This window comes from Xenopus tropicalis, chromosome 4 (genome assembly GCF_000004195.4).
Source record: "Xenopus tropicalis strain Nigerian chromosome 4, UCB_Xtro_10.0, whole genome shotgun sequence".
NCBI lineage: Eukaryota > Metazoa > Chordata > Amphibia > Anura > Pipidae > Xenopus > Xenopus tropicalis.
Window position 1 is genome coordinate 122,807,276 of NC_030680.2, and position 22,883 is coordinate 122,830,158.

The window sequence follows — 22,883 nt, forward strand, 5'->3', positions numbered from 1 at the left end:
AAAATATCATCAGATATTAAGATGATTGGCCCTTAATTTATTTTAATGCAGATTAAGGCCATTGGGTATAGCCAGACACAGCCAAGTAGGGAGGAACAGCAGTGAAAATGCCTATGGAGTTTCCTAAATACTGGAGGAGCCTGCAGACCTAGGACTTATGAGAAAAGGGAAGTGGTCATTATCTTTTAGCAGGTTTCAGTTTTTTTACTGGATTGCTAAAGAAAGTTGGGTTTAACACAGGATGCTGTTTGTATCATATGAAATCTACATACAGTTCAGTAGGATGTGTATTTGGTTGTGTAAAATGAAAGTAAGGTTTAATACCCCCAGGCATCAGTAGGGTTAAGGCTTATTTTAGTACTGGGTAAAGCTTGCATAGGCGGAAGCTGTGCTCAGCACATAAGTGCATGATGGGTTTCAAACACAATACAGACAGGTCTTGGGTTTGTGTAGGATGTTGTATGTGGTGGGGAAACCTGCCAGGCATAGGTTTGTGTTTCTGCAAAAAAGAAACATTTAATGCAGGCTACTGTGACCACTAAATTTCATACTTATCACACAACTGCAAAAGACATAGGAATAGAGCTGGCCATACACGCACCGATAATATCGTACAAAACCTCGTTTCGTACGATATTTGGTGCGTGTATGGCAAGTCGGCGAGTCAACCGGTATCGCAGGAAGCTGCTGATAACGGTCGACTCGCTGATCGACCAGGTCAAAAGATTTTGATCGGGCACCATAGAAGGCGCCTGAGCAAAATCTGCCATCAGGGCTGAATCGGCAGAAGAAGGTAGAAATCCTATTGTTTCTACCTCCTTATCTGCCGTTTCAGCCCTGAAGGTTAGTGGCGGGTATATATATATATATATATATATATATATATATATATATATATATATATATCCCAGTAATTAATGGAGGACAGTCTGCTTAGTGGGAGTAAATGAATATGGTTAGGAATAATTAAAAATGGACATTTGCACCTTCAGATTCGTAAAATTCAAAATTAAACACGTCCAAACAGTTTTTTTGTTTACTGGAAATGGAACTGAGAAGTGCCAGTTTTACACATGCTCTGGATATATTTGGAAGGGTATAATGTAAGCATATGACAGTAACTGCATCCTGAGTGTGTCCCTTGTATCTGAATTGAACATTCTGCCTACTGTCTGTGACCTTGAGCAGATTGGCCTGAGAGGGAAACTGTGCATCTGTGGGTTGTGCCAATTATGTTATAGAATTATCATTATATATATCTAGTAACTATGGGAAAGTGCTGTTTCGAAGCCAAAAAGTCTACAGAATAAAATATCACATGTATGTGCAAAAAAGCAGCCATTTTCCTCTGACCAAACCCATAAATATGCATCTCTTTGTAGTGGGTGAAAGAAAATCACTAGGAACAAATGACCTTCATGCTCCCCTCCTTCAGCACAATGTATTTAGACCCATTCAGTAAAGACAAAGTTAAGCAGAGCTTTAGAAAAAACAAACAAACAAAAAGACAGGGATAAAAATCTCATCTGAGATTTAAGGGTCCTCTTCCCATAACAATGGTGCCCAACTCACATTAACCCTTCGGAAAGATCCATACAGCAGTGGGTAAAGGGGCTTTGGTTAAAACCTCTCACTAAACAGCAGCCACGGCATTTAGGATTTTGTATCTAGTGCAGTCCAGGCCCTCTGATTGCCATCCCCTCTGCCACAATGCTGCCACATAGCAGAAAGGTCACCACACTCTTTACCCGTAAGTTTTTGCCCCCACTTTGATTCCGCCTTCTGTTTATGTCCTAGAGATCCCCCCACTTCTCCACAGGAGGGAAGTCTTCGACATCTCCCATTTCATCAAATGTTTGGTCCCCTTGGGTATATGTAAGTTTGTATCGTAGGCGAACCTTTTCCTGTGTGCGAGGGGCGAAGATGAAAATTAATAAATAAGAAGAGAGAAGGACCAAGCAAGAAACAGAGTGCTAAGTAAGAGAATGGAAATGAAAACACAATATATGCCTTAGTAAGTAGCAGATAAGTCTGTATTAGTTCCTGTGCCCCATGAATCCCACTTTCCCTACACAATTTCTGTGGATTGCCTTGCTTATTATTTAGTATCTAACCTGGGTGGGGTTGGCCAGCAGCAGCACCTGAGTGACAGAAGACGGAGGCAGGATGGGGTTAAATGAAGGGAGCTCATTTCCTGATGCAGGCTGCAACTTCACTTTCATTGTCTGTAAGGTGTGAAAAACACAACATAAGCATTATACCAGAAAAACAGTGCACCATAACATAAAAATTTACAGATCAGACACAACTAGCTTTACAAATGTATTATTTTAACAGATTTATAACAATACACTACATTTGGTATTCTGTTTCTTTAAATGCATTCTAAAACTATTTTGTGCCTATTACATTTAAGGCTTTGAGCACCAAGCAACTGAAGCCGGACACGTTGGGACAATGATGTACAAATCATGATTTTTTTAAAATGTAATGACCTGTAGCAGTAATACCAGTTCTTCCGCTTTTATTCAAAGCACAGCTCCCAGCTTTCCCCAAATACCTTCAGCAATCAGGACATGCTAGGAGTTGCAGCTCACTTTTCTATCAAAGCCACACCAAATGCAGAGATCCCAGTTATAACCTCAACTGGTAGGTGGCATGGTGTGTAATACAGACAAACAGTAAATACTTTTAAAGGAGAAGGAAAGGTAAAATCACTGAAGCACACCCCAGTGATTATAACCACTTATTTAAGACCCTGGGTTGGTGCTCCTGTTAGCTGAAACCTCAATTGGCCTGGGGTCCTACTGCAGGAGCGTGACACTGCCATCATCTTTCTAGATCTTCTCTCTGTTCAGGTGCACAAGCGCAGTAGAGTGAAAAAAAGACAGCTTTTCACTGGCATGAGGGCTACAGGGAAGAAAAGTACCCTGGGCTAATGCAGTTATAAGCTAACAGAAGCACCATCCTGAGGTCTCAGGTCAGCGATTATACTAACTGGGGGATGCCTAATATTTTGCATCCCCTAGTGATTCTAACTTTCCTTCTCCTGTAAATAAACAGGGAATCACAACAGCAAGGGAAGTGATGTTACCTTAGGCACAGCAGCCTGGAAGCTGATTTCAGTAACAGGGAGGGGGGCAGTACTCAGCATTGAAATCACAACTACAAGGACATCCGGCCTCCCTGGAGGGGGATCTTTGGCGAAATGAAACAACACCCGAAAACTTCGTTGGTCGTACACTATGACAGGAAGGATACAACCTGCAAAGATGAAACATAGCACAATAATATAAAAGTAATGCTTTGAGATTATTACAAAAGATGCAAGACAGACAATAAGAAAACAGACAAGGTGTATAGATTTTTGTGTACTGGGTTCACTTGAAAGGGTTGAACTTGATGGACTCTGGTCTTTTTTCAACCCTAGGTAACTATGTAAGGTGAAAACAGACAGGGAAGGTGAAAGATACTTCTGGGCATCTTAGTGGTTATTATGGCTATGCCATTTTCCTGAGCACTTTGTTTTCCCCTCTCTTCCTCAACTCATTATATCCCACTCACTTGGTCTAATGGACTCCAAGGGCACACTGATATTTGCAAGAGAGATTTCTTTTTTCTCAGGAGACAGAGCCGGCTGTTCCCCACCAACACTCTGACCAACTATGGGTTGTGGGGCATGTGAACTATGGGTGTTTTTGGTTTGGAGATCACGTAATGTGGGCTTTTGATTGGGTTTTTCCCTGTAAAAAAAAAAAAAAAAAATATGCATACGATCATACAGGTAAGTTGCACATAATGTGAAAATGTGAAAACATAGAATATCCAAAAATATCAGTGTAGAAATTATTAGCACTAAAATGTAATGTAATAATCAATAATGCAAAAATCAAGTAGAAGCTAAAAGCAGAAACCAAAGGAATAGAAACACAGAAAACACTATATACAAGTTCCTCATTCATATACAAAAGCTCAATGGCACACTGTGGGGTTGCAGCCTGGATGTCACCCTAGTGAGCAGAGCTGATGGTTCTCTGGCCGACTGGCAGATGCAAACAAATACAATGTATTTTAAGCGCAGTAGGCAAACACTATTAATCAGGTCACATTTGAAATATGTCCAACTTCTTTCTCCCTAGCAACTAGATCTAGTATCTAGATGTGATGGCAAGAATACTGGCATATAAAAAAATGTCTCCAGCAAAGTGCATTCATACTAGAAATATTTGCATTTTTGGGACTGATGACACAACATAATGAGTTAGTGATTAAAGGGGTGGTTTAACTTTATTACGGTTTAAAAAAAATAAATAAAGAGATAGTCACTCACATTATATTTGGTTCAATTAAAAAAATCGATTGTTTTCAAAATATCTACCCGCTGCATAATCTCTGTCTAAAGCAGCGGAATCAGCGACACCCTGGCTGACGAAGGTCCTGCCTACGTCATTCTCATGTTCCAAGCAGCCTGGAGGAAGCGCGGGCATTGATCACTACTGCACATGCGCCCTTCATTTGCATATTTGTCATCTGATTAGCCGACTCAATTCAATCAATGAAGGGGCGGCACAGTAAAGATCAGTGTCCTCCCTGCTATGATTTTTTTTTTTTTTAATTAAAACAAATTGCAATTATCAAGTAAAATCTCTTTAATTTTTAAAATGAAATGTGGACCCCCCCTTTAAATTATCCTTTCTAATATAGCTAGATTTAAGAAATGAATATACAGGATGAGATGGATTAACAAATGAGTTCATGTGTGCACTGTGGTCCTGAGAAAGTGCAGTCACCATGACTTAACATTCATCAGGCACACTGGACTGAGCGATGTGTGATAGCCCAGACTACTATTTACACTGTGGCAGTGTTCATGGCATACAATACAACTGTTTGAGAACTGTTTGCTGAATAGACACATCCACAATGAACCAAAGCCCCTCTGTGCAGAAAAGCACATGTGTAATAATATATGCTTATGGACCTAAATGCCTAGATTCATGAACTGATCAACAAATACTACGAAGAAACAGAAGGGTCATTTGAGTTTGGATATGGGCCCATGGTCAAGCCTTAAGAGGGGCAGACAAACTAGCACTGTTCCAATCTGAAGGAGCCAGCCTTACATGCAAACACTGATTCTGCAGAGGCTCATGTGCTATCCCATGCCCAACATTAAATAGAGCAACCTCTTGCTACTCTGCTATATAAACGTTCAGCTTGCATTTAAAAAAAAGCTTACTTCAGCCTAAAATGATGATAGTACACTGTTTCATTAAAACTGGCATTTATGTGTCATTGTTTCCTTCCTGTCACAAAAGCAAATGGACAAATGTAATATTGATGAAGGGTAATAAATGGCAGAAAATAAATAGAAGAATATATCCCATTGTTTACACCACAGTATCAAAAGGAAAATATAATACAACAGCAGACCAGATAATCCTCAAACTATATTGCATTTGTTAAGCAGGGGCACGGAAACACCCATGAGTGAACCATCAGTTAAAAAAGAAGTTTGCACTTCACTCCCCAATGCAAAAGGATTTTAAGTTGGCTGAACTATTCATGACGTATTTTACAGTGACTAATTACGGTGACCATTTGAAATTTTGGTGCAATGAGGTTTCAGTTGACAAGTGACCAGAATAAAAAAAATCCTCACCATCGTACTTGCTGTGCAGTGGGTGGCAGAGACTGCTGAAGAAGAGTCTTTCCTAGGAGATCAAGGTCTTCAAGGGCTTTGCTGCCCTGGGAGACAGGCTGAGGGTGGGAGGAAGCTACTTTCTCATTTGAAACAGGCGGGTTGGTTTCTGGGGACTGTATTGTAGGTGTTAAAGCCAATTGGCGGGGGGGAAGAAAAAGGAAAATTTTACATGACGTTAAAATTTCTTGCATAGTTAGAAAGTGACTGCATTACAAAGATATGGAAAGTCGAATTAATTGTATTTACTTTTTGTATGTGCAATTTGCTTCCTGCCTATTATGTAAAAAAATCAGTGTATAGGTATCCAGAATACTTGTTTAAATCTAGCAGTCCGATTGGAATATAAGTGGCATCCAGCAGGTGTCAGTATGTACCCACAGAATAAACACGTAAATTTGCCATTGTGTAGAATGGCATAAATATAATACCTTTGATGACTATTTATATAGAAATATTACTAAATCATTATGGTCTCTTCTTCAGGCTCAATTTTAAATGTAAAATACTAGAGTCGGACTTAAAATTCTGTCAAATATATTGGTTGCCAGTGTGCACATCCTACTGGTTGCCTCCCATGTGTATGTATGATGCCAGTATGCACAGGACACAACCTCGTAATATTTTTGTGGACTGAAGAAGAAGCTGCTGCTGAATTTTAAAAGGTAACTTCCACTGAAAATAATTGTAACAATTTATGGCCCTGTGTGTTTTTCAACCTTTTGGGCCCTGGCCACCAATGTGCCTTTTTTAACCGTTAGGGCCCCAGGTCAACAATGTTTTATTTTACTATTAGGTTTTTGGTGATATTGTGTGTTTGGGGGGAGGGGAATCATTTTGCTCTATGAGGCCCCATGATTTCTAATGGCAACTTTGTATTGAAGACACCAGTGAAAGTAAATGACCTGGAAATTGTTCCATGCAGAGGATTCTAAGGGCTGTGCAGAGGCAACTGGATCATTTAAACCTGCAAGAAAAACAGTTGACAGATATCAGTCTAACTTCTGTTTCTTATGCATAAGCCTCCCGGATAGTACTTTAACATTAACAGCAAAACTGATGTTTTTTGGTCCCAACAAAAATTATAAATATATATGAAAGCAAAAACCTTTAACACTAGAAAAGGGATAATTTGACAAGAAGAGAAAAATGGGGGAGTTAGCCACATAGAATAGCATAGCAATAATATGTATAGAAAGATGCCACTACTAAACCACTCTAATGACTGTCCTTTTAAAAGGAATGGCCTTTGTGGATGATGTTTGTTCTGTTTTTTCAAAACATGTCAGTACCCAAATAGATGGCTATTATACCACCTATGTTGAGTGAGAAAAGTGTGAATCCTATTACCATCCTAATTGTTGCCAATTTGCTTTTCAAAAGCATTGCACCAATATGATATTCCGTATTTGTCAAAAAGCTGGCAGAAACAATTTACCTACGGTTGTATGTTATCTTCTTTCTCTGCAGTTTGGCACAATGCATTGTACTCAAGCACTACACAATGTGTGCCTTTTACAATTTTGCAAAAAAAAAAAAAAGTATGCCACTTTAGCATATAACAAATGTATCCAGTTTAAAGCTAACAAATCACTCATTGTACAAATGGTAAATTACAAGTATGTCTTATACTGTTATCAGCAAACTGTGTCTACCAAATATCCATTGGGTGGCTGTAGCTATGGGCAGAGAAATCAATAACAGATTTCAAGCAACGCCTTTAAGCTTGCAGCTCCTGGCACAGTTCTTTTAACCCCAGGGTCCTTCTATAAATTAGCATTCCTAGACTACTTTCTCCTTTCCTAGTTGTAAGCCTACATGTAAGCCCCACTTATGATTATATAATTTAACACTCTGGAATAAATGCGCCTTTGCAGATGAGAAGTCACTACTGCACACTAATGTATAAAATATCATCAATAATGCAGACTGGCGATTCACTCACCCAGGGACATAAGTTCATCATCTAGCAGCGACATGGAGTTGGTGGCCTGTGCAGGAGGGCCAAAGGAGGACTGCAAGGGCTGGGCTGGCGCTGAAGGGTACAAAGGCGTTGCAGCCGCCATCATGTCCAACCCTGAGAGATCTAGCAAAGCCGATGAGCTGGCTAAATGGGATTAAAAAGATCACATTAAATGATCCATGATACAAATTAGACATACAAACTGTTTTAGAGTTTCAGGGTTGTGGGTGACATTACATACCAGGCAAACTGGAGGATGCAGCCTCACCATTGACCTCCTCTCCTTTTACCACCTGCCGGTATTGGTTGATGACCTGTGTCAAACTATCGTTGGCCTGCAAGATTTCCGCTGTAGGGGAGGAAAGAATATGTTCTATGCTAGTTCAAAACGGCAGGTCAGAAGCAACCATGGAGGGTGGGGGGAATAAACATTAAAAGAAACAGCTTCTGGGGCAACGCACCAATAATAATATACTGCATGACCGTGCATTCTGGTAAGTATATGAAAAAAACCTCCATGTTCCAGATATAGATAACTTGAAGCAACGTATGTTACATCATTTTAACCATCAATAATGTACAAGAACACTAATAATATAACAGGAAGGTTATGTGTGTGTATACATATAGATATATAAAGTTTTATTACTCTACAATTATGCTTCTCTCCGGCAAACTTGTAGCCCTTCGAATAAATATAAAGAAATGGCTAAAGATGCTACTTTTATTTATAGGTACGGTTATGAACACAATTGTCAACAGAGTTTATCAACAGCGTTTAAATCTATTCTTAGGGTATCTATACATAGGCTTAAAATACTGCAAGCCTTATCACAAATCACTTCCATCTTGTTTAAAACTTTATCATAACATAAAGCTTAAAAAAAAAAAAAAAAAAAAGCATTAAAGCATGAATTCATCATATAAATGCAACTGAATCCACAGCTTGGTACATTAAGAAATAAAATTAGCATTCCAAAGTTTCTGATTTAAGCGCACTTAGATCATGCAGTTTATGTCTTTATATCTTATAACGATTACTGAAAGTGTCTGAAACTGCATCACTAACATGATAGCCCCCTACCACCTACGCACATCAAAGTGACACCTTGAAGGTGAAACATGAGCAGCTGAAGGCAAAAGTTTTTATTGATATATAGAAACATTTGGCCCCTCCTGTACCTAAGGCTTCATCATTGTCTTCCGTGTCACTGGCAAGACGGAACAGAGTGGGCCTCATTTTTTCACATCGCTGATACAGCTCCTGTAGGGACCAGAATGGAAAATTCCATATTTAAATACAGAGAAAGAGTGATAAAAGGAAAATTATTTATATAGAGCTTTTTTGCCAGTTCGATATACTTTAAATAACAGAAGCCATATTAGGAGCACTAAATACAAAGGGGCACCAGGAGATTAAGTGACATGCCAATGGTCACAAACAGTTGCCACAATGAATTCAACAAGGGTCTTTAGCATGAGATTCCACACCAAAGGTTAATCAAATACCAACTCCTCGGTGCTAAAGATGACCCTCGCTCCATCCAACAAATTTCACTGATGCTGCAGTCTAACTTTTACCTTCATTAAGTCCTCGCTTCCCTCTGAAGTCTGCCCAGCTTTGTATGTGCTCAGCATGTCACCAAGGAGCCTCACATTGTTATTCACTTCTTCTATGGCATTTACACGCTTGGAAATTTTCTCCATACGTTTCTGGTCCTTTGAGAAAAGTCATGAGAAGGGTAAGTGACTAGCAAAAAAAGGGGAAGTTAAAGTGGGAAAGAAGGATAACAAAGTTGAAATAAGTCAAGAAGGGCTTGTGAATAATGCAAATATGTGAGGATTAACTTTTGAATACCTCCATCTCCCAGCTAGCTGTGTATAGAATCTACAGCTATAGTAGAACCTTTTAAGGCAACATACAGTTTTTACCAATACAGGGTAACAGAATATTTTTGGTTTCAACTGCCCATTAAGATGTCACAGATGGTGCTGATAATGAATTCTTCACAGACATCCTCTCAACTAACTTGCCAAAAAGCCATGCCATCTCTTACCTCTTGGACCATCTCCTTAATGAGTTTGTTAGCAGCTCGAAGGTCTTCAGGGTGAGTACTCTTTAACAGTCGAGCTAGCATCTAGGATTCCAGAGAAATGCATACAGAAGTAAATAAACAAGAAAATATATCATTTTTGTTAAGTTACTCTGATAATTATAGCAAGACAAAGGGCCCGATTCACTAAAGTCCGAAATAAGGAGTGCTATTTATAGCATGCGTTAAAAATCTTATCACTTCTTATTTTTCGCTCGATTCACTAAAAGGACACTTGTCATAATTAAGAAGCGATGTTCTTGGCATTATTTATCTTGCGACGACATATTTTCAAGCAATATATTACGCAGCGCACAACATATTACGCAGCGTGCGATATTTTACACAGAGCGCAATATATTACCCACGTAACCATTACTTTCTGAAGACTACCGTTCTGAAAATTTTGCGCTCTGCGTAAAATATCGCGTGCTGCGTAATATGTTGTGCGCTGCGTAATATATTGCTTGAAAATATGTCGTTGCAAGATAAATAACGCCAAGAACATCGCTTCTTAATTATGACAAGTGTCCTTTTAGTGAATCGAGCGAAAAATAAGAAGTGATAAGATTTTTAACGCATATACTACGCTATAAATAGCACTCCTTATTTCGGACTTTAGTGAATCGGGCCAAATGTATCTTATAAAGGGAAAACAGCAAGGTAATACAGAATATGTTATTGTTTATCCTTAACATATACAGGTCTGCTGAATCTGTCATTCAAGTACATTTGCTTATAACATGCTTCACCTTTGATTTTTCATCATCGTCAAAAATTGCATTCTTGGCCCGTGGAGGGGGTGGTGGAATCAGAGCATCCGGTGGTAGTTTTGGATCTTCCTTTATTATGCCTACAAAAAAGCAATTTAGATACAGAACAAACTTTAAGGCCTCTCTAAACACAGAAGAACAAGAACAAATGCATACTTTTGTTTCCACACTATACTGGCTCACCTTGCTTTTTCAACATCTGATAAGCCTCAGCTATCTTAACTTCACCGGGAAGTCCTAATGTCCAGCTGTATAGAAGCTCTAGAATCTTTAGCTTTACTTTCTCTGGTGAGCGACTGCCTAGATACTATTCAAGGACAAAAGCAGAAGAAAGGATTTATTGGAAACTGTATGGATGAATTAGGCTTTATAGGGAGAACCTAACAGCACCAATGTGTAGGCCTAAATCAACAAGACCAATTAAAAAAAAAACAAGTATACTTAACAATCAATTTGAATGTATGTGTTTATAAACATTGGGCATAACAATGGAACAATGCTCAACACAATAATTGTAAGCACTGCATATGTACACACCTATAATATAATACCATCAAGCATTACAGATAAAACAGCAATATAGATCCGGGATACATGTTGTTTATTTAGAAAAAAAAAAAAATAAACCTGCACTCCTTAGGCGCAAACCTAATCGGCTATTGTATTATGCAAAAAGAAGGGATAATGGCATTATTGTAGCTTGCAGAATACAGGCCAAGATGCAACATAATTCTTATCCTGACTCAGAACAATAAATCAGTACTTAACATAGTTAACTAATTCATAGCTTCTCAAACCTGTCCTCAGGCCTCCCAAGGACATATTAGACAATTTAATCGTTTTAGTGGCCAAAAAATGAGTGGCTCATCAAGTACTAAAATCACCATGTCACTTTAAAAATGCTCATCACTGAATATGAAAACAAAACTGCAGTATATATATTGCAAAAAATGCTGATTTTTTTTAGATGTTTCAACACTGCTGGTGGGATTTGCTTCCATTCATACACTTAAGTAGGCAAAGCTAGCATCTGCATGCCAATGCATCACACAGGAGCCGAGCTGGCATGGGGGTCAGGGCTCTATGCAGGCAAGTCAAGTTCTTTCCTTTCTCAAATATCTCAGCAATGGAAGTGGAAGAACTTTACTGGGCCTTACTTTGAGCTTGGGGTTATTTATAACAATAAAACAGAAAATGACCTTCCCTAAATGGTCGCCCAAAATGTGGATAGCGTGGCATTGTAAAGAATGTCACTGTATCAGCAAGATGATGCGGCTTACATTGCCAGTTCCATTAAATAAGCTGTTGACATACTGTAGTGTATCACCCAATCCCATCTACATTACAGAGGTTACCACAGTTCAGCTGTTCTTGCCACATTTTACATATTCTTGTCTGACCCCACTGAAACAGACAGGAGTCTGACATTTTGTTTATGACCCAACACTTGCTCCTTCAGTCAGGACTCTGAAGACTTATAAAAATAAGTGCATGATAACATATGCAAATATGCCTTTATGTTTAAATATAATGCACTGTTACCTTGCCCTGGCAACAATATGTGTATGCTTCAGAAGCTCACTCACAGTTTAGATAAATAAGCTACTATGCTAATTGGCTTTAGTATTTATAATATATATGAGTGAAAATGGAATTTGTGACTCTCTTTGCACATACAGAATGAAAAGCTATCTTATATTAATATGAATTGTTAAGAAGAAATGTTTTATTCATGAATAAGCGTGGTACATAGACATGCAACAGGAAGCTACATGGTTTTAAAGAGTGAGATTTTACATTCTATAGCTTACTTTAGGAGAAACTACTTTTATCAGCTCGTTGAGAAAGCGGAACTTTCCAACCTCGCTGTGAAAACGTTTGCCACAGCTCTTCATACATGCCTCCAGAACCTGAGTAAAATGAAAGAGAAGAGGAATGTCTAGCACAGTGCATACAGAACACTACCCCAGAAGCGTGATGGGTCACTAAAAATGGGTAAAACACCTATGAAACATAAAATCCACTTTTACAACTTTAAATACGCTAACGTGAAATTGACACATACCTATAACTGGCTGGAAAGCACCCAAAGGTACTTATCCACCTGACACTGGAGCATGAAGAACAGGTTCTGTCACTCACACTGGACTGTGGACAACTCGCTCTACTACATGCTTCCTGTGCCAACTGACAGGATGATGTACCATTGGCTTGGTGAATTATGCAGGAATAATGCATTGCAGGGTTAGTAATAAGCATATGTAGCACCAGGGAAGTGGATTCACTAGAAAAGCATTTTGGTTGAGGAGAGGCATGCTTATTCTTATGCAAAACAGAACCAAAATGCTTTTCTAGTGGATTCTCTTGCCTGGCTCTATCTATCTATCTATCTATCTATCTATCTATCTATCTATCTATCTATATATCTATATATTTATTCGAAAACGCAGCATTGTACTGATGAGCCCCTTATATTGGCTAACAATCAAAATACATTGCAAGTTTTCAGAGCTCTAAGGCCCCTTGATCAGACCTTAGAGCTCAGAAAGCTTGCAATGTAATTTTATTGTTAGCCAATATAGGTATCATTTTTACAATACTCTTGTATTTGTGTTTTTTTTTATTATTATGGTCTACACTTGGCAATTCAATTAACATACTGCCCTGGTTGTGCATTAAAATCCAGTAGGTGAGGTTCAGTCTTAAGGGTATTTAATGTAAATGGAAACTTTAGAAGTGACCGTGGACTTCCTTCAGATTCCTTTTGTTTTGCATACAGAACAGGATGTCTTTCCCCAACCAAAATGGTTTTTCTAGTGGATCCACTTCCCTGGTCTGCACATGCCGATTGGAAAAAAGCTGCTGACTTAGTCAGGAGGTGCTAAGGTGGTAGATTTTACTGGCTTGTGTGTGGCCAGCTTAACTTTGTGTTATTTTGCCTCAGTTCAAGAGGCTTTTCCTCAACTATATGGGCTCTGGCACACGGGGAGATTATTCGCCCGCAACAAATCTCCCTTGTCACGGGCGACTAATCTCCCCGAACTACCATCCCACCGGCGAAAATGTAAGTTGCCGGTGGGATGGCACACACTGCCTCGCGAGGCATTTTCGGCGATTTGTCGAAATTGCCTGCGCAGCGTGGGATGGTAGTTCGGGGAGATTTGTCGCGGGCGACTAATCTCCCCGTGTGCCAGAGCCCTATGGCAAATTTTGCTAATTGCTTACGCAACTTAAGAGATAGGACTGTAGGTTTTTGCAGTCCCAAGATGTCTTAAAACACTGCTATTCTATTTATTTTAATGTGTACTTAAGTGCTTGCCCACTGGGGTCTAAATAGAATTATTAGAACACAAGCCCCTCGAATAGAGTTTTATGTGGAAAGTATAACAATTTGCTAATGTTATAGCAAGAAACTTGTGTTTTGTTGATCAGATGAATGTTTTATGCATTCGTATAATGTGATGTAAAATCTTGACCTGAGCAATATTAAGCACTTAGCATGAATTTAAGTGTTCCGATTGTACGCAGCAGGGTAAACAATTTCATATATTTTGCATAAAGCATAGGGTGCACTTTAAGTTCTTCTTAGGCCACTGATTCTTTTTATATCATTTTACAAAGTGACTCTGCAGTTGTATTCCTGTCTGCATTGACTTTGCTAGTAGAACATAAGTCACTGTCTTAATTTAGATGCTGTCTTCCTAGCAGCACAGCTGCAACCAGGGAAATCAATGAATAAATCGGTGTTGTGCATTACATCATTTATTTCTAATAACGGCCCTGGTGAGCAGCAGCTCTGATAGTGAAAGCTGCCACATGGAAGTCCTGCCTCACTTAGCACTACTCTTATAATCAATAAAAGTCAGAAATGCAACAGCAGGGTTCCACAATGACAGCTTGACTGCAGCTATAATGTATAAATGGGAGCTGGGCCCCACAGAGAATAAAGGTTGCCTACTAAGCCTTAGTCTGAACTAGTCTGGTAAATTCAGACATAAGCAAATCACTGCTTTAAACACAATACGTTCTCTGTAGCCTGTGTATCTGTGGATCTTCTCTAAAGCTAATGGCTTACAGGTCCACTGCCTTCCATACCTCGTATGTGTGCGCTAAGACAGGTACGGGATCACCCTGTCAGCGAACACAAAGAGTGGAGAAAACGACCAATGTGTCATTAGTCTAAACAGGGAAAGTTTATTTAAAACCACAGCCATGGCAAACAATTACACAAATAAACAAAATGGACATAAAAACGATACTTATATAAGAATAGAGAGATTGCAGAGGTAGAGTACAGATAATATTTGTACAGTTAATCCCACATTGTAAGTACAGAAAAAAATGGTACCAGAGAGGCACTAGGATTACATAATGACAGATTACCGTAAGTGCTTGCATTGCCTCCCATTCTTGCGGTGACTGAATCTTGTGTGCTAAAAGTCTAGTAGCGAGCTGTGGCCTGATGGAAAAGTCAAGATAAGAAATTATGCCAGAAGGGCTAATATTTTAAATGTCTGATGAAATGCAAGCAAGAACCAAGACAGTCCATGAGTCCTAAAAATAAGGTCAAACATAGAAATGGCTGCTGAATTTACAAAATATATTGTTGCATGATTATTTTCTGCAGGAAGCATATCAACAGCCAAGCATAATGGGCATGAAACATAGAAAGAGAATGTTTTTCTTTCCTCAAGATTTAATGACTAGTCTGGGTAAGCTTATCAGTGTTTTTGACCAGTCAGAGCAGAGCAGATTACAGTGTGACAAAAATGTATCATAAAATTGGTGATATAGTCGAATCATATCAATATTCTAATTAGCTGTAATTAGATTAGTTTAGCAGTAATTAGTTGTACAGTGCCAATAAAAAGAACTTGGACGTTCATGTTTTATTGTCATATTGAATAACAGTGGATTTAATAAAATTATTTCTATTGATCAGTATCAAAAAACAAAACTAAACTACGAAAACAGATCTCTTCCAAAGTGATTTAAATTAATTGCAATGAAAAAAAACACAAAATAACTGACTGCATAAGTATGCATCCCCCTTTTAGAAGAACACAACTTCATCATTGCTGGTGCAGCCAATTCTGTATAAATATGACTATATTAGGAAGGTCCAACTTCTGGCGAGTCAGTATCATGGCATAACCTACAAAAGTGCTCTCCAAAGTCTGTGGTACCAAGGGCCGGAATTTTGCCAGCCTGCATGATGGAGGGCCAATAATGGAAATCAGTTAACCACTCCCCTTTTTTTGGACTAAGCCTACTTGAAACCACACCTGTCTTATAACATGACCGTACCCATATTAATGGTGGTAGTACAGCAAAATCCTCCCATACTCTGCCTTCCCATACTCTGCCTTCCCATACTCTGCCTTCCCATACTCTGCCTTCCCATACTCTGCCTTCCCATACTCTGCCTTCCCATACTCTGCCTTCCCATACTCTGCCTTCCCATACTCTGCCTTCCCATACTCTGCCTTCCCATACTCTGCCTTCCCATACTCTGCCTGTGTGTGCCATACCCTGCCTGTGTGTGCCATACCCTGCCTGTGTGTGCCATACCCTGCCTGTGTGTGCCATACCCTGCCTGTGTGTGCCATACCCTGCCTGTGTGTGCCATACCCTGCCTGTGTGTGCCATACCCTGCCTGTGTGTATGGCACACACAGGCAGCATAGGGCAGGCAGAGTATGGCACACAGACACAATGCTGGGACTTCTCTTATAGTCTGCAAAATTACTATATATTAAAAAAAACTTTTTAATTGCAGTACCACCTCAGTATATGTTCTTTTTATAGTGTGCAGGGTTTATTTGTGGGTTTCTACTGTTCCTACAGTCTGTTTGAGGTGTGAACAGGTGAACAATGTGGGTGATTACAGTCTGAGCATAAGGTGTGAACAATGTAGGGATTAAAAGGTGTGAACAACACAGGGGATTACATTTTTAATACAGGGGGATTACAGCCTGAATCTGAGGTGGTGAACCATGCAGGGGGCCAGTTAAACTCAGTACTGAGACCATTTAAATCTTACACAAAGGTAAGCCATCAAAGCAGCCAGACAGGTGGGGGGCCACATAGAGTGGGGTTGTGGGCCGCCAGTTGGACAGCACTGACCTACAAGATGACGAAAAGCACACCCCAAGCAACTACATGTTATTTGAGTTCTTGGGTACAACAACATTTCCAAGTCAATGAATACTACTTAGGGTACAGTTAAATCAGTCATTAAGAAATGGAAAGAATATGGCACTCCTGTAAAAAGAGACAGTTGTAAAAAGACAAAACAGAGATATTTGGCCATCAGACTAAATGCCATGTTTGGAATAAGCCAAACACTAAACATCGTCAAAATCACACCATCCTTACTGAACAGCTTGGTTTGCAAGAGGAATGGGAAAAAAATAGCAGTGTCCAGATATGCAGAGAAACATATCCACACAGACTCATGACTGTAATTGGGGCCAAATAACAATAACCAGTTCTTTTGTGTTTTAATCTCTATGTAGAGATCTGTTTTCACTTTGTCATTAAAGAGTCTATTTCTGCTAATCAGTGTAAAAACAATCTACCAATTCAATGTTCTATAGCAATAAAACATGGCAATTTCCAAGGAGGTGAATACATTTTAGAGGGACTGTGTGTATACAACTCAATAGAACTTTGGTTTAGAAAAACTGAGTTGCACTGCTGTGAGCCACATAGTTGTGAACGATTTTATTTGGACAGTACTTATTATGGTGCAATATATGAGCTACCACTTTTACTAGAGTGGGATAGCAAGATGTACTTTTTCGGAGAAAATACAATTCCTTCATCACTGGACACATATAAAATAAATATTCTATGAAGCGGATTAGTCAATAAATTCTGCACAGAAACAGAAGTCTGCAGCATGTATCTAAACGGATATTATAGAAATCGTAAAGCAAGGTGATGTATAAATTTGAGATCATTTGAATATAAATAAAGTTCTTAATTTGTTCAACAACAAAATATGTTGAAGTGTATTTAACAACAGCCTGCACTATTCCTACTTTCTTACCCTTCAAGCTCTTGGTTCAGCTGATCACAAAAGGCCTGAACACCTTCCCAATCCTGTTCCTTATTAAGAGGGTTTGTGGCCCGGTCTGTAAGAGAAGGAAGCACAGTCAAACCACCAGGACACTGTCAGTCACTGAAACAGGAAGAAAATCACATGCTGGGGACACAGCACCGGCTGGCCTCTAGAAATCACAATTTAGAGCACTGATATGTAGTAACAGGAGGCAGCAGAAAACTAAAAAGTGTTGTAAAGTTAGATTATGCACAAGGCACCATGCCCAGCATGTAGTCCTCCGGCTGTTCCTGAACAACAATACAAACCAGTCCAGCAGTCTAATTGTCACTGGATATTTGGTGTTGCAGGTCAAATGCAACTGGAAGGCCTTTCTGACTTTAAGTGTGTAGACATTCTGTTCATACCTATGTGCACATAGGCCTTCCTGTACATTCTATTTGCCTTTGAGGTGCAGCACAGAAATGTAAACAGACCATACATTAAAACCCATAATGTACTCTGGCATTCACTAACAAACTGCATCACGTTTTTTAATAACCTGTTATTTTTTTTCCTTTTTGCTGTCCTTTTAGTGCATTACGCTGGCAATAAAGGCAACATATATAGGAACAGTAGCTGCATTTAGATTGACTATGGAAAAATACATTTTAAGTGTGCATGTTTAGTGATGTTAAATACATTCAATGCATAATAACAAATGCATTTTCGGGTCATACTCTTGGCATAACATGTCAGTGACAGATCTTAGTGCTACCAATCACTCAGAACTTGCCCACCTATACCTTAGGTCTGTATATGATGTCAGACCTTTTTATTTTCAAGTCCCACCTTGAGGTGCAACATTTTGTCAGGGCGCCCCCTGGCTTATAGCAATGTGACAGATATAAGAAAATATCAGAACCTTTCCATTTCCCGGTATTTCTGGGGTTAAAATGTGTTCACCTCACATTTTACCATAATTAACCTTTATGTCAGGTTTCCAGTGCGAAGCAGGGGAGCATATAGGCATTCTCCTAAATCTTACCCTCACTGCCTTCAGACTGGGCCCCCACCCTCTACTCTGAGTATTTCTTAATAAATTCTGTAAAAAGGGAGAGTTATATCTTTTTACTGACAACAAAAGCTCAACACAAGAAGTCATGTGAGCCCATGTGACAGCCATTACACAGAGTGCTGAAGGAAGCAGGTTCCACTGCAAGTTCTGTGACAAGCTGGAGGGAACATAATCAGTAACTGGCAAAGTAGATTTAAAGGCGAAGTTACGGTGACACGGCACAAAATGTAACCTACAAAAACAAACGGGTGCTATGACCAGGACAAATGTATATACACACCAACATGAGGTAAAATTGTCACATGCCAAGAAAAAAAAGATAACGCATTAAGTTAGACAACACAAGTGACGTCAATACTATCGATATAAAGGAAGAGGACTTTTTGACGTCACTCATGCGATGCGGAAGTAGGTTTAGGAGCCGGCCAAGCGGCACCGCACGGCTGACAGGCACTAACACCCCCCGAAAGCCCGTTCTCTTTTCCATGGACCCGACACTCACTAATCCGGACCTCCAGACTCTCTTCCTCCATCCTCCGAACTGACAAGAGCACCCACTACTTCCGGCTCTCTGAACGCTACTTCCGCCAGGTTCGAATTCTGCTGGTACTTCACTTCCGCCAGAATGGCACCTTGCGTTATCTTTCCACGCCCCCCGGGTAATAGCCGCGCCCGCAGTCTAAAGATACAGGGCTGTAGGGAACGTCCAGACTGGCTGTGATTAGCGCTTATTATCTGATTGCGGCTGAGCTGCTGGAAGGGCTGGGGAAAGAGAGCGGTTCGAAATGTACAACGTGTAATCGAGACCTGTTGTTACTCTAGAACTCTTGACTTTGACCGTGTGTGCATAAGTGGCCAAACACTCATAGAATAGAAAGGCACTGCCAGAAGGAAAATCATCGCGTAAGGGTGAAGACACACGGAGCTACTAGTAGCAGCTACTTGTTGTGGCTACTAAAATAGACAATGCTGATCATTTACTGATAATTGTCTCTACATGTGTTTTAGCAGAGGCAGTTCTCAGTATTGTCTATGGCAGGGGATTTTCTGGTGTTTAGTAGCTGTAGGGACCCCAAAGAATTGGGCCCCTCCAGGATTAGTTCCCCTTTAGACAGGCACCATGAGGGTGGCCTTATGAGATTTGGACACCTAAAGGTGGTCCTGGGTGTTTATGTGTGAAAAGGGAGTTTCCCTGCAAGTTAACAGCCACCACTAGATGTCGCTGTGCTAAAAGTATAAAAGGGAATGACTCCCAGTTTCAGCAGGTCTTCGTCCTGGGACTGCTTCTTGTAAAGAAGCGTATAACAGGCTTGTGTTCTAGTACAGGAGGTACTGTAACAGGTCACTCTAGGAGTGACAGGCAGGCTAGAGAGAACGGGCAGTGATAGCCCCGACAGGAGAGAGAGGGGTTAAGACCCCCCAGCACTCATGGCTGGAGTTAAGGGCCTGTAGTGTGTAGTAAGAGGAGCCAAGTCAGCACCTGGGAGTGTTCCCAGTGAAGGGGCCCTACGCGTGGACCGGGGTGAGTTCCTAGGTGGAAGCATCCGGCGGGAGTACCGGGGGTAGCCCAAAGAGAGAGTGTGACTTGAGCCGTCTGTGTGACATCCTCTGAAGTGTTCTGCCTGCATCAATAAACAAGTTCATCTGGTTCACCATTTTAACCAGTGTCTTGGTGGTTCATATACTGAGGATCCTCTACTGCCTGGTAAGCAGCTACCCCAAGGGAGGGGCAAGGTACCGGGAGTTGCTGGGAGTCCGGGTCCAAGGAGGACCTCATAGAGTTTTCCCAGGGAGGAGACATATAGTTCTACCTATACCTACCCTGGGTGGAGGCACGCCATTCATTTATATTACACCTGTCCCCCATAATAAGCGGGGGCTCAGGGCTCCTGTAGCGCCACACGCAGGTGATTGCGTGTTAAAAGTACAACCGTAGCCAAAATAGGGTTACATAGCCATGACAAGTAGCTGCTACTAAGTAGCTCTTCACCCTTAATGTGTAATGTCTCTTAAAGGCACATTGCATTAAAGGAAATGTTTACTTTTATTTGAACGTTTAGAGCAGGGGTGCCCAGACTTTGTCACCCTGTGATCTACTCTTGCCACCTCCATGAGATCTACCACAGTTAAGATAATGTGGCATCTATCATTGGCGCAATAAGCAGGAAAAAGTATCAATCGATGTTTAACAAATACACACAGCAACATATAAATGCAGCGCTGAAGTCACATTTAAAGGAACAGTAACACCAAAAAATGAAAGTGTATAAAAGTAACTAAAATATAATGTGCTGCTGCCCTACACTGGTAAAAGTTGTGTGTTTACTTCAGAAAGTCTACTATAAATTATATAAATAAGCTGCTATGTAGCCATGGGGGCAGCCATTCAAAGGAGAAAAGGCACAGGCACATAGCAGATAACAGATAAAACACTTTTGTATTCTACAGAACTTATCTGTTATCTGCTATGTAACCTGTGCCTTTTTTCCAGCTTGAATGGCTGCCCCCGTGGCTACACAGCAGCTTATTATATAAATTATAGTAGTGTTACTGTAGCAAACACACCAGTTTTACCAGTGCAGGGCAGCAGTGCATTATATTTTTATTACTTTAAAGCTCTTTAAATTTTTTTGGTGTTACTGTTCCTTTAATGCCCACATAACATTATTCAAGTGCCAACTTCAAAGTTTTATGTGAAAGGATTGTAGTAGTTTTTACTTCTTCGTGGCCCACTTTGTAGTCTGCACACAGAAACATATAAAGAGGGAACAAATATATACAGTGGCCTGGTGGGGACAATCTTCTATACTGGGATGAAACTACAAAGATGGATGGCTTGACAGCCACACTCAAAAGCTCCAGTATGCTGGGGGGGAAAAAGAAGTGGCGATGGGTATAACAAAATGTTAGATTGGTCTTTATAATTTATTTGACACCGTTTGTGAATCAGTAATGTTCCTTTACTGTTTCCAGCCTGCAACAGAAAAGACTAGTTTTTTGTTACATTTTTAAGTTGCAGAACAAGTAATTTAATTTAAAAAAATGCAAATGAAGAACTGCATTTTTTATTAGACTACTGCTGCCCACTAAATACTACTAAAAATGTTTTTTACGTGATCTACAATTTCAATTACTAGTTCAGTTTAGGTTTGGCAGGGCACTGGGGATTTAGCTGACTCATGCAAAATTAATGTACCAATTTGTAACAGTTTAGAGAGGCCGCAGTCTGACTTACTGAGCCATCACTGGGAAACAAGAGGGGTTAATGGTGTCATTTTACTTACCGTTGTAAACAAAGCCTTCCTATATGCAGTGTAAATGTGAGTGCTTTAATCGGGTGTAAATGCTTCTAACTTTGGAAACCCTTTTATATCCATGTTGCCTCTTATAGTCCTGTTTTAGTTAAATGGATTCTTATTATTTTTTATGGTATACTTTTTATTTGTAAACTACACTGTTTACATCAAATAATTCACTCTACCATTAAAATTCTTGAACCAACAAATGTATTTTTTTTGTTGTAACATTGGTGTGTAGGCGCCATCTCAGTGCATTGTGCCTGAGTCTGAGCTTTCAGAAGGAGCCAGCGCTACACATTAGAACTGCTTTCAGCTAACCTATTGTTTCTTCTACTCCCATGTAAATGTAGGAGTCCCAAGCCGGACTTGGATTTCTTACTATTGAGTGCTATTCTGATACCTACTGAGAGCTGCTTCCTTGCTCCCTCTCCATTGTTCTGCTGATCGGCTGTTGGGAGGGGAAAGGGGGGGGGGGGTATCACAGGTCACATGGCTGTGGCACCCTGGGAAATGAAGACTATGGCTAGCCCCATGTGAAATTTCAAAGTTAAATCTAAAAATATTTGTTTGTGCTTTTGAAAAATGGATTTCAATACAGGATTCTGCTGGAAAAGCTCTATTAACTGATGCATTTTGATAAAACTTGTTTCTACACCCTCCCTTGTCTCCTGCCTTTCAAGTGCAAATACCTATATTTGTAAATATTGCAAAACACATTTTCAGAAATCACCCTCTTGTGCAATGCAGAACTAGTCCGCATGCTTAGTTTTACTATGTTTACTTAGTATGGTGTATCTAAATGTAGGATTGTATTCTAGTGTGAAATATACTCCCATTTGGGCCAATTAGCTGCCAAATTGGTCTAAGGGACCGATATCGGCAGCTAGAATCGGCCCGTGTATGGGGACCTTTAGATTTCAGAGCAAAAGGGC

At 40.0% G+C, this 22,883-nt stretch overlaps 1 protein-coding gene across 1 annotated transcript; it reads right to left on the bottom strand.

Moving 5' to 3' along the window:
* Positions 1-1,410: 1,410 nt before the first annotated feature.
* Positions 1,411-19,216, bottom strand: gga1 (golgi-associated, gamma adaptin ear containing, ARF binding protein 1). The gene is given in 17 exon segments (NM_001016968.2): positions 1,411-1,904; positions 2,115-2,225; positions 3,095-3,264; positions 3,565-3,743; positions 5,663-5,817; positions 6,607-6,668; positions 7,647-7,808; positions 7,906-8,013; positions 8,847-8,928; positions 9,246-9,383; positions 9,722-9,802; positions 10,510-10,610; positions 10,714-10,837; positions 12,342-12,440; positions 14,914-14,989; positions 17,584-17,668; positions 19,155-19,216. Coding segments are annotated over 17 exon segments (1,875 nt in total). The 5' UTR covers positions 19,186-19,216; the 3' UTR covers positions 1,411-1,793.
* Positions 19,217-22,883: the final 3,667 nt, after the last annotated feature.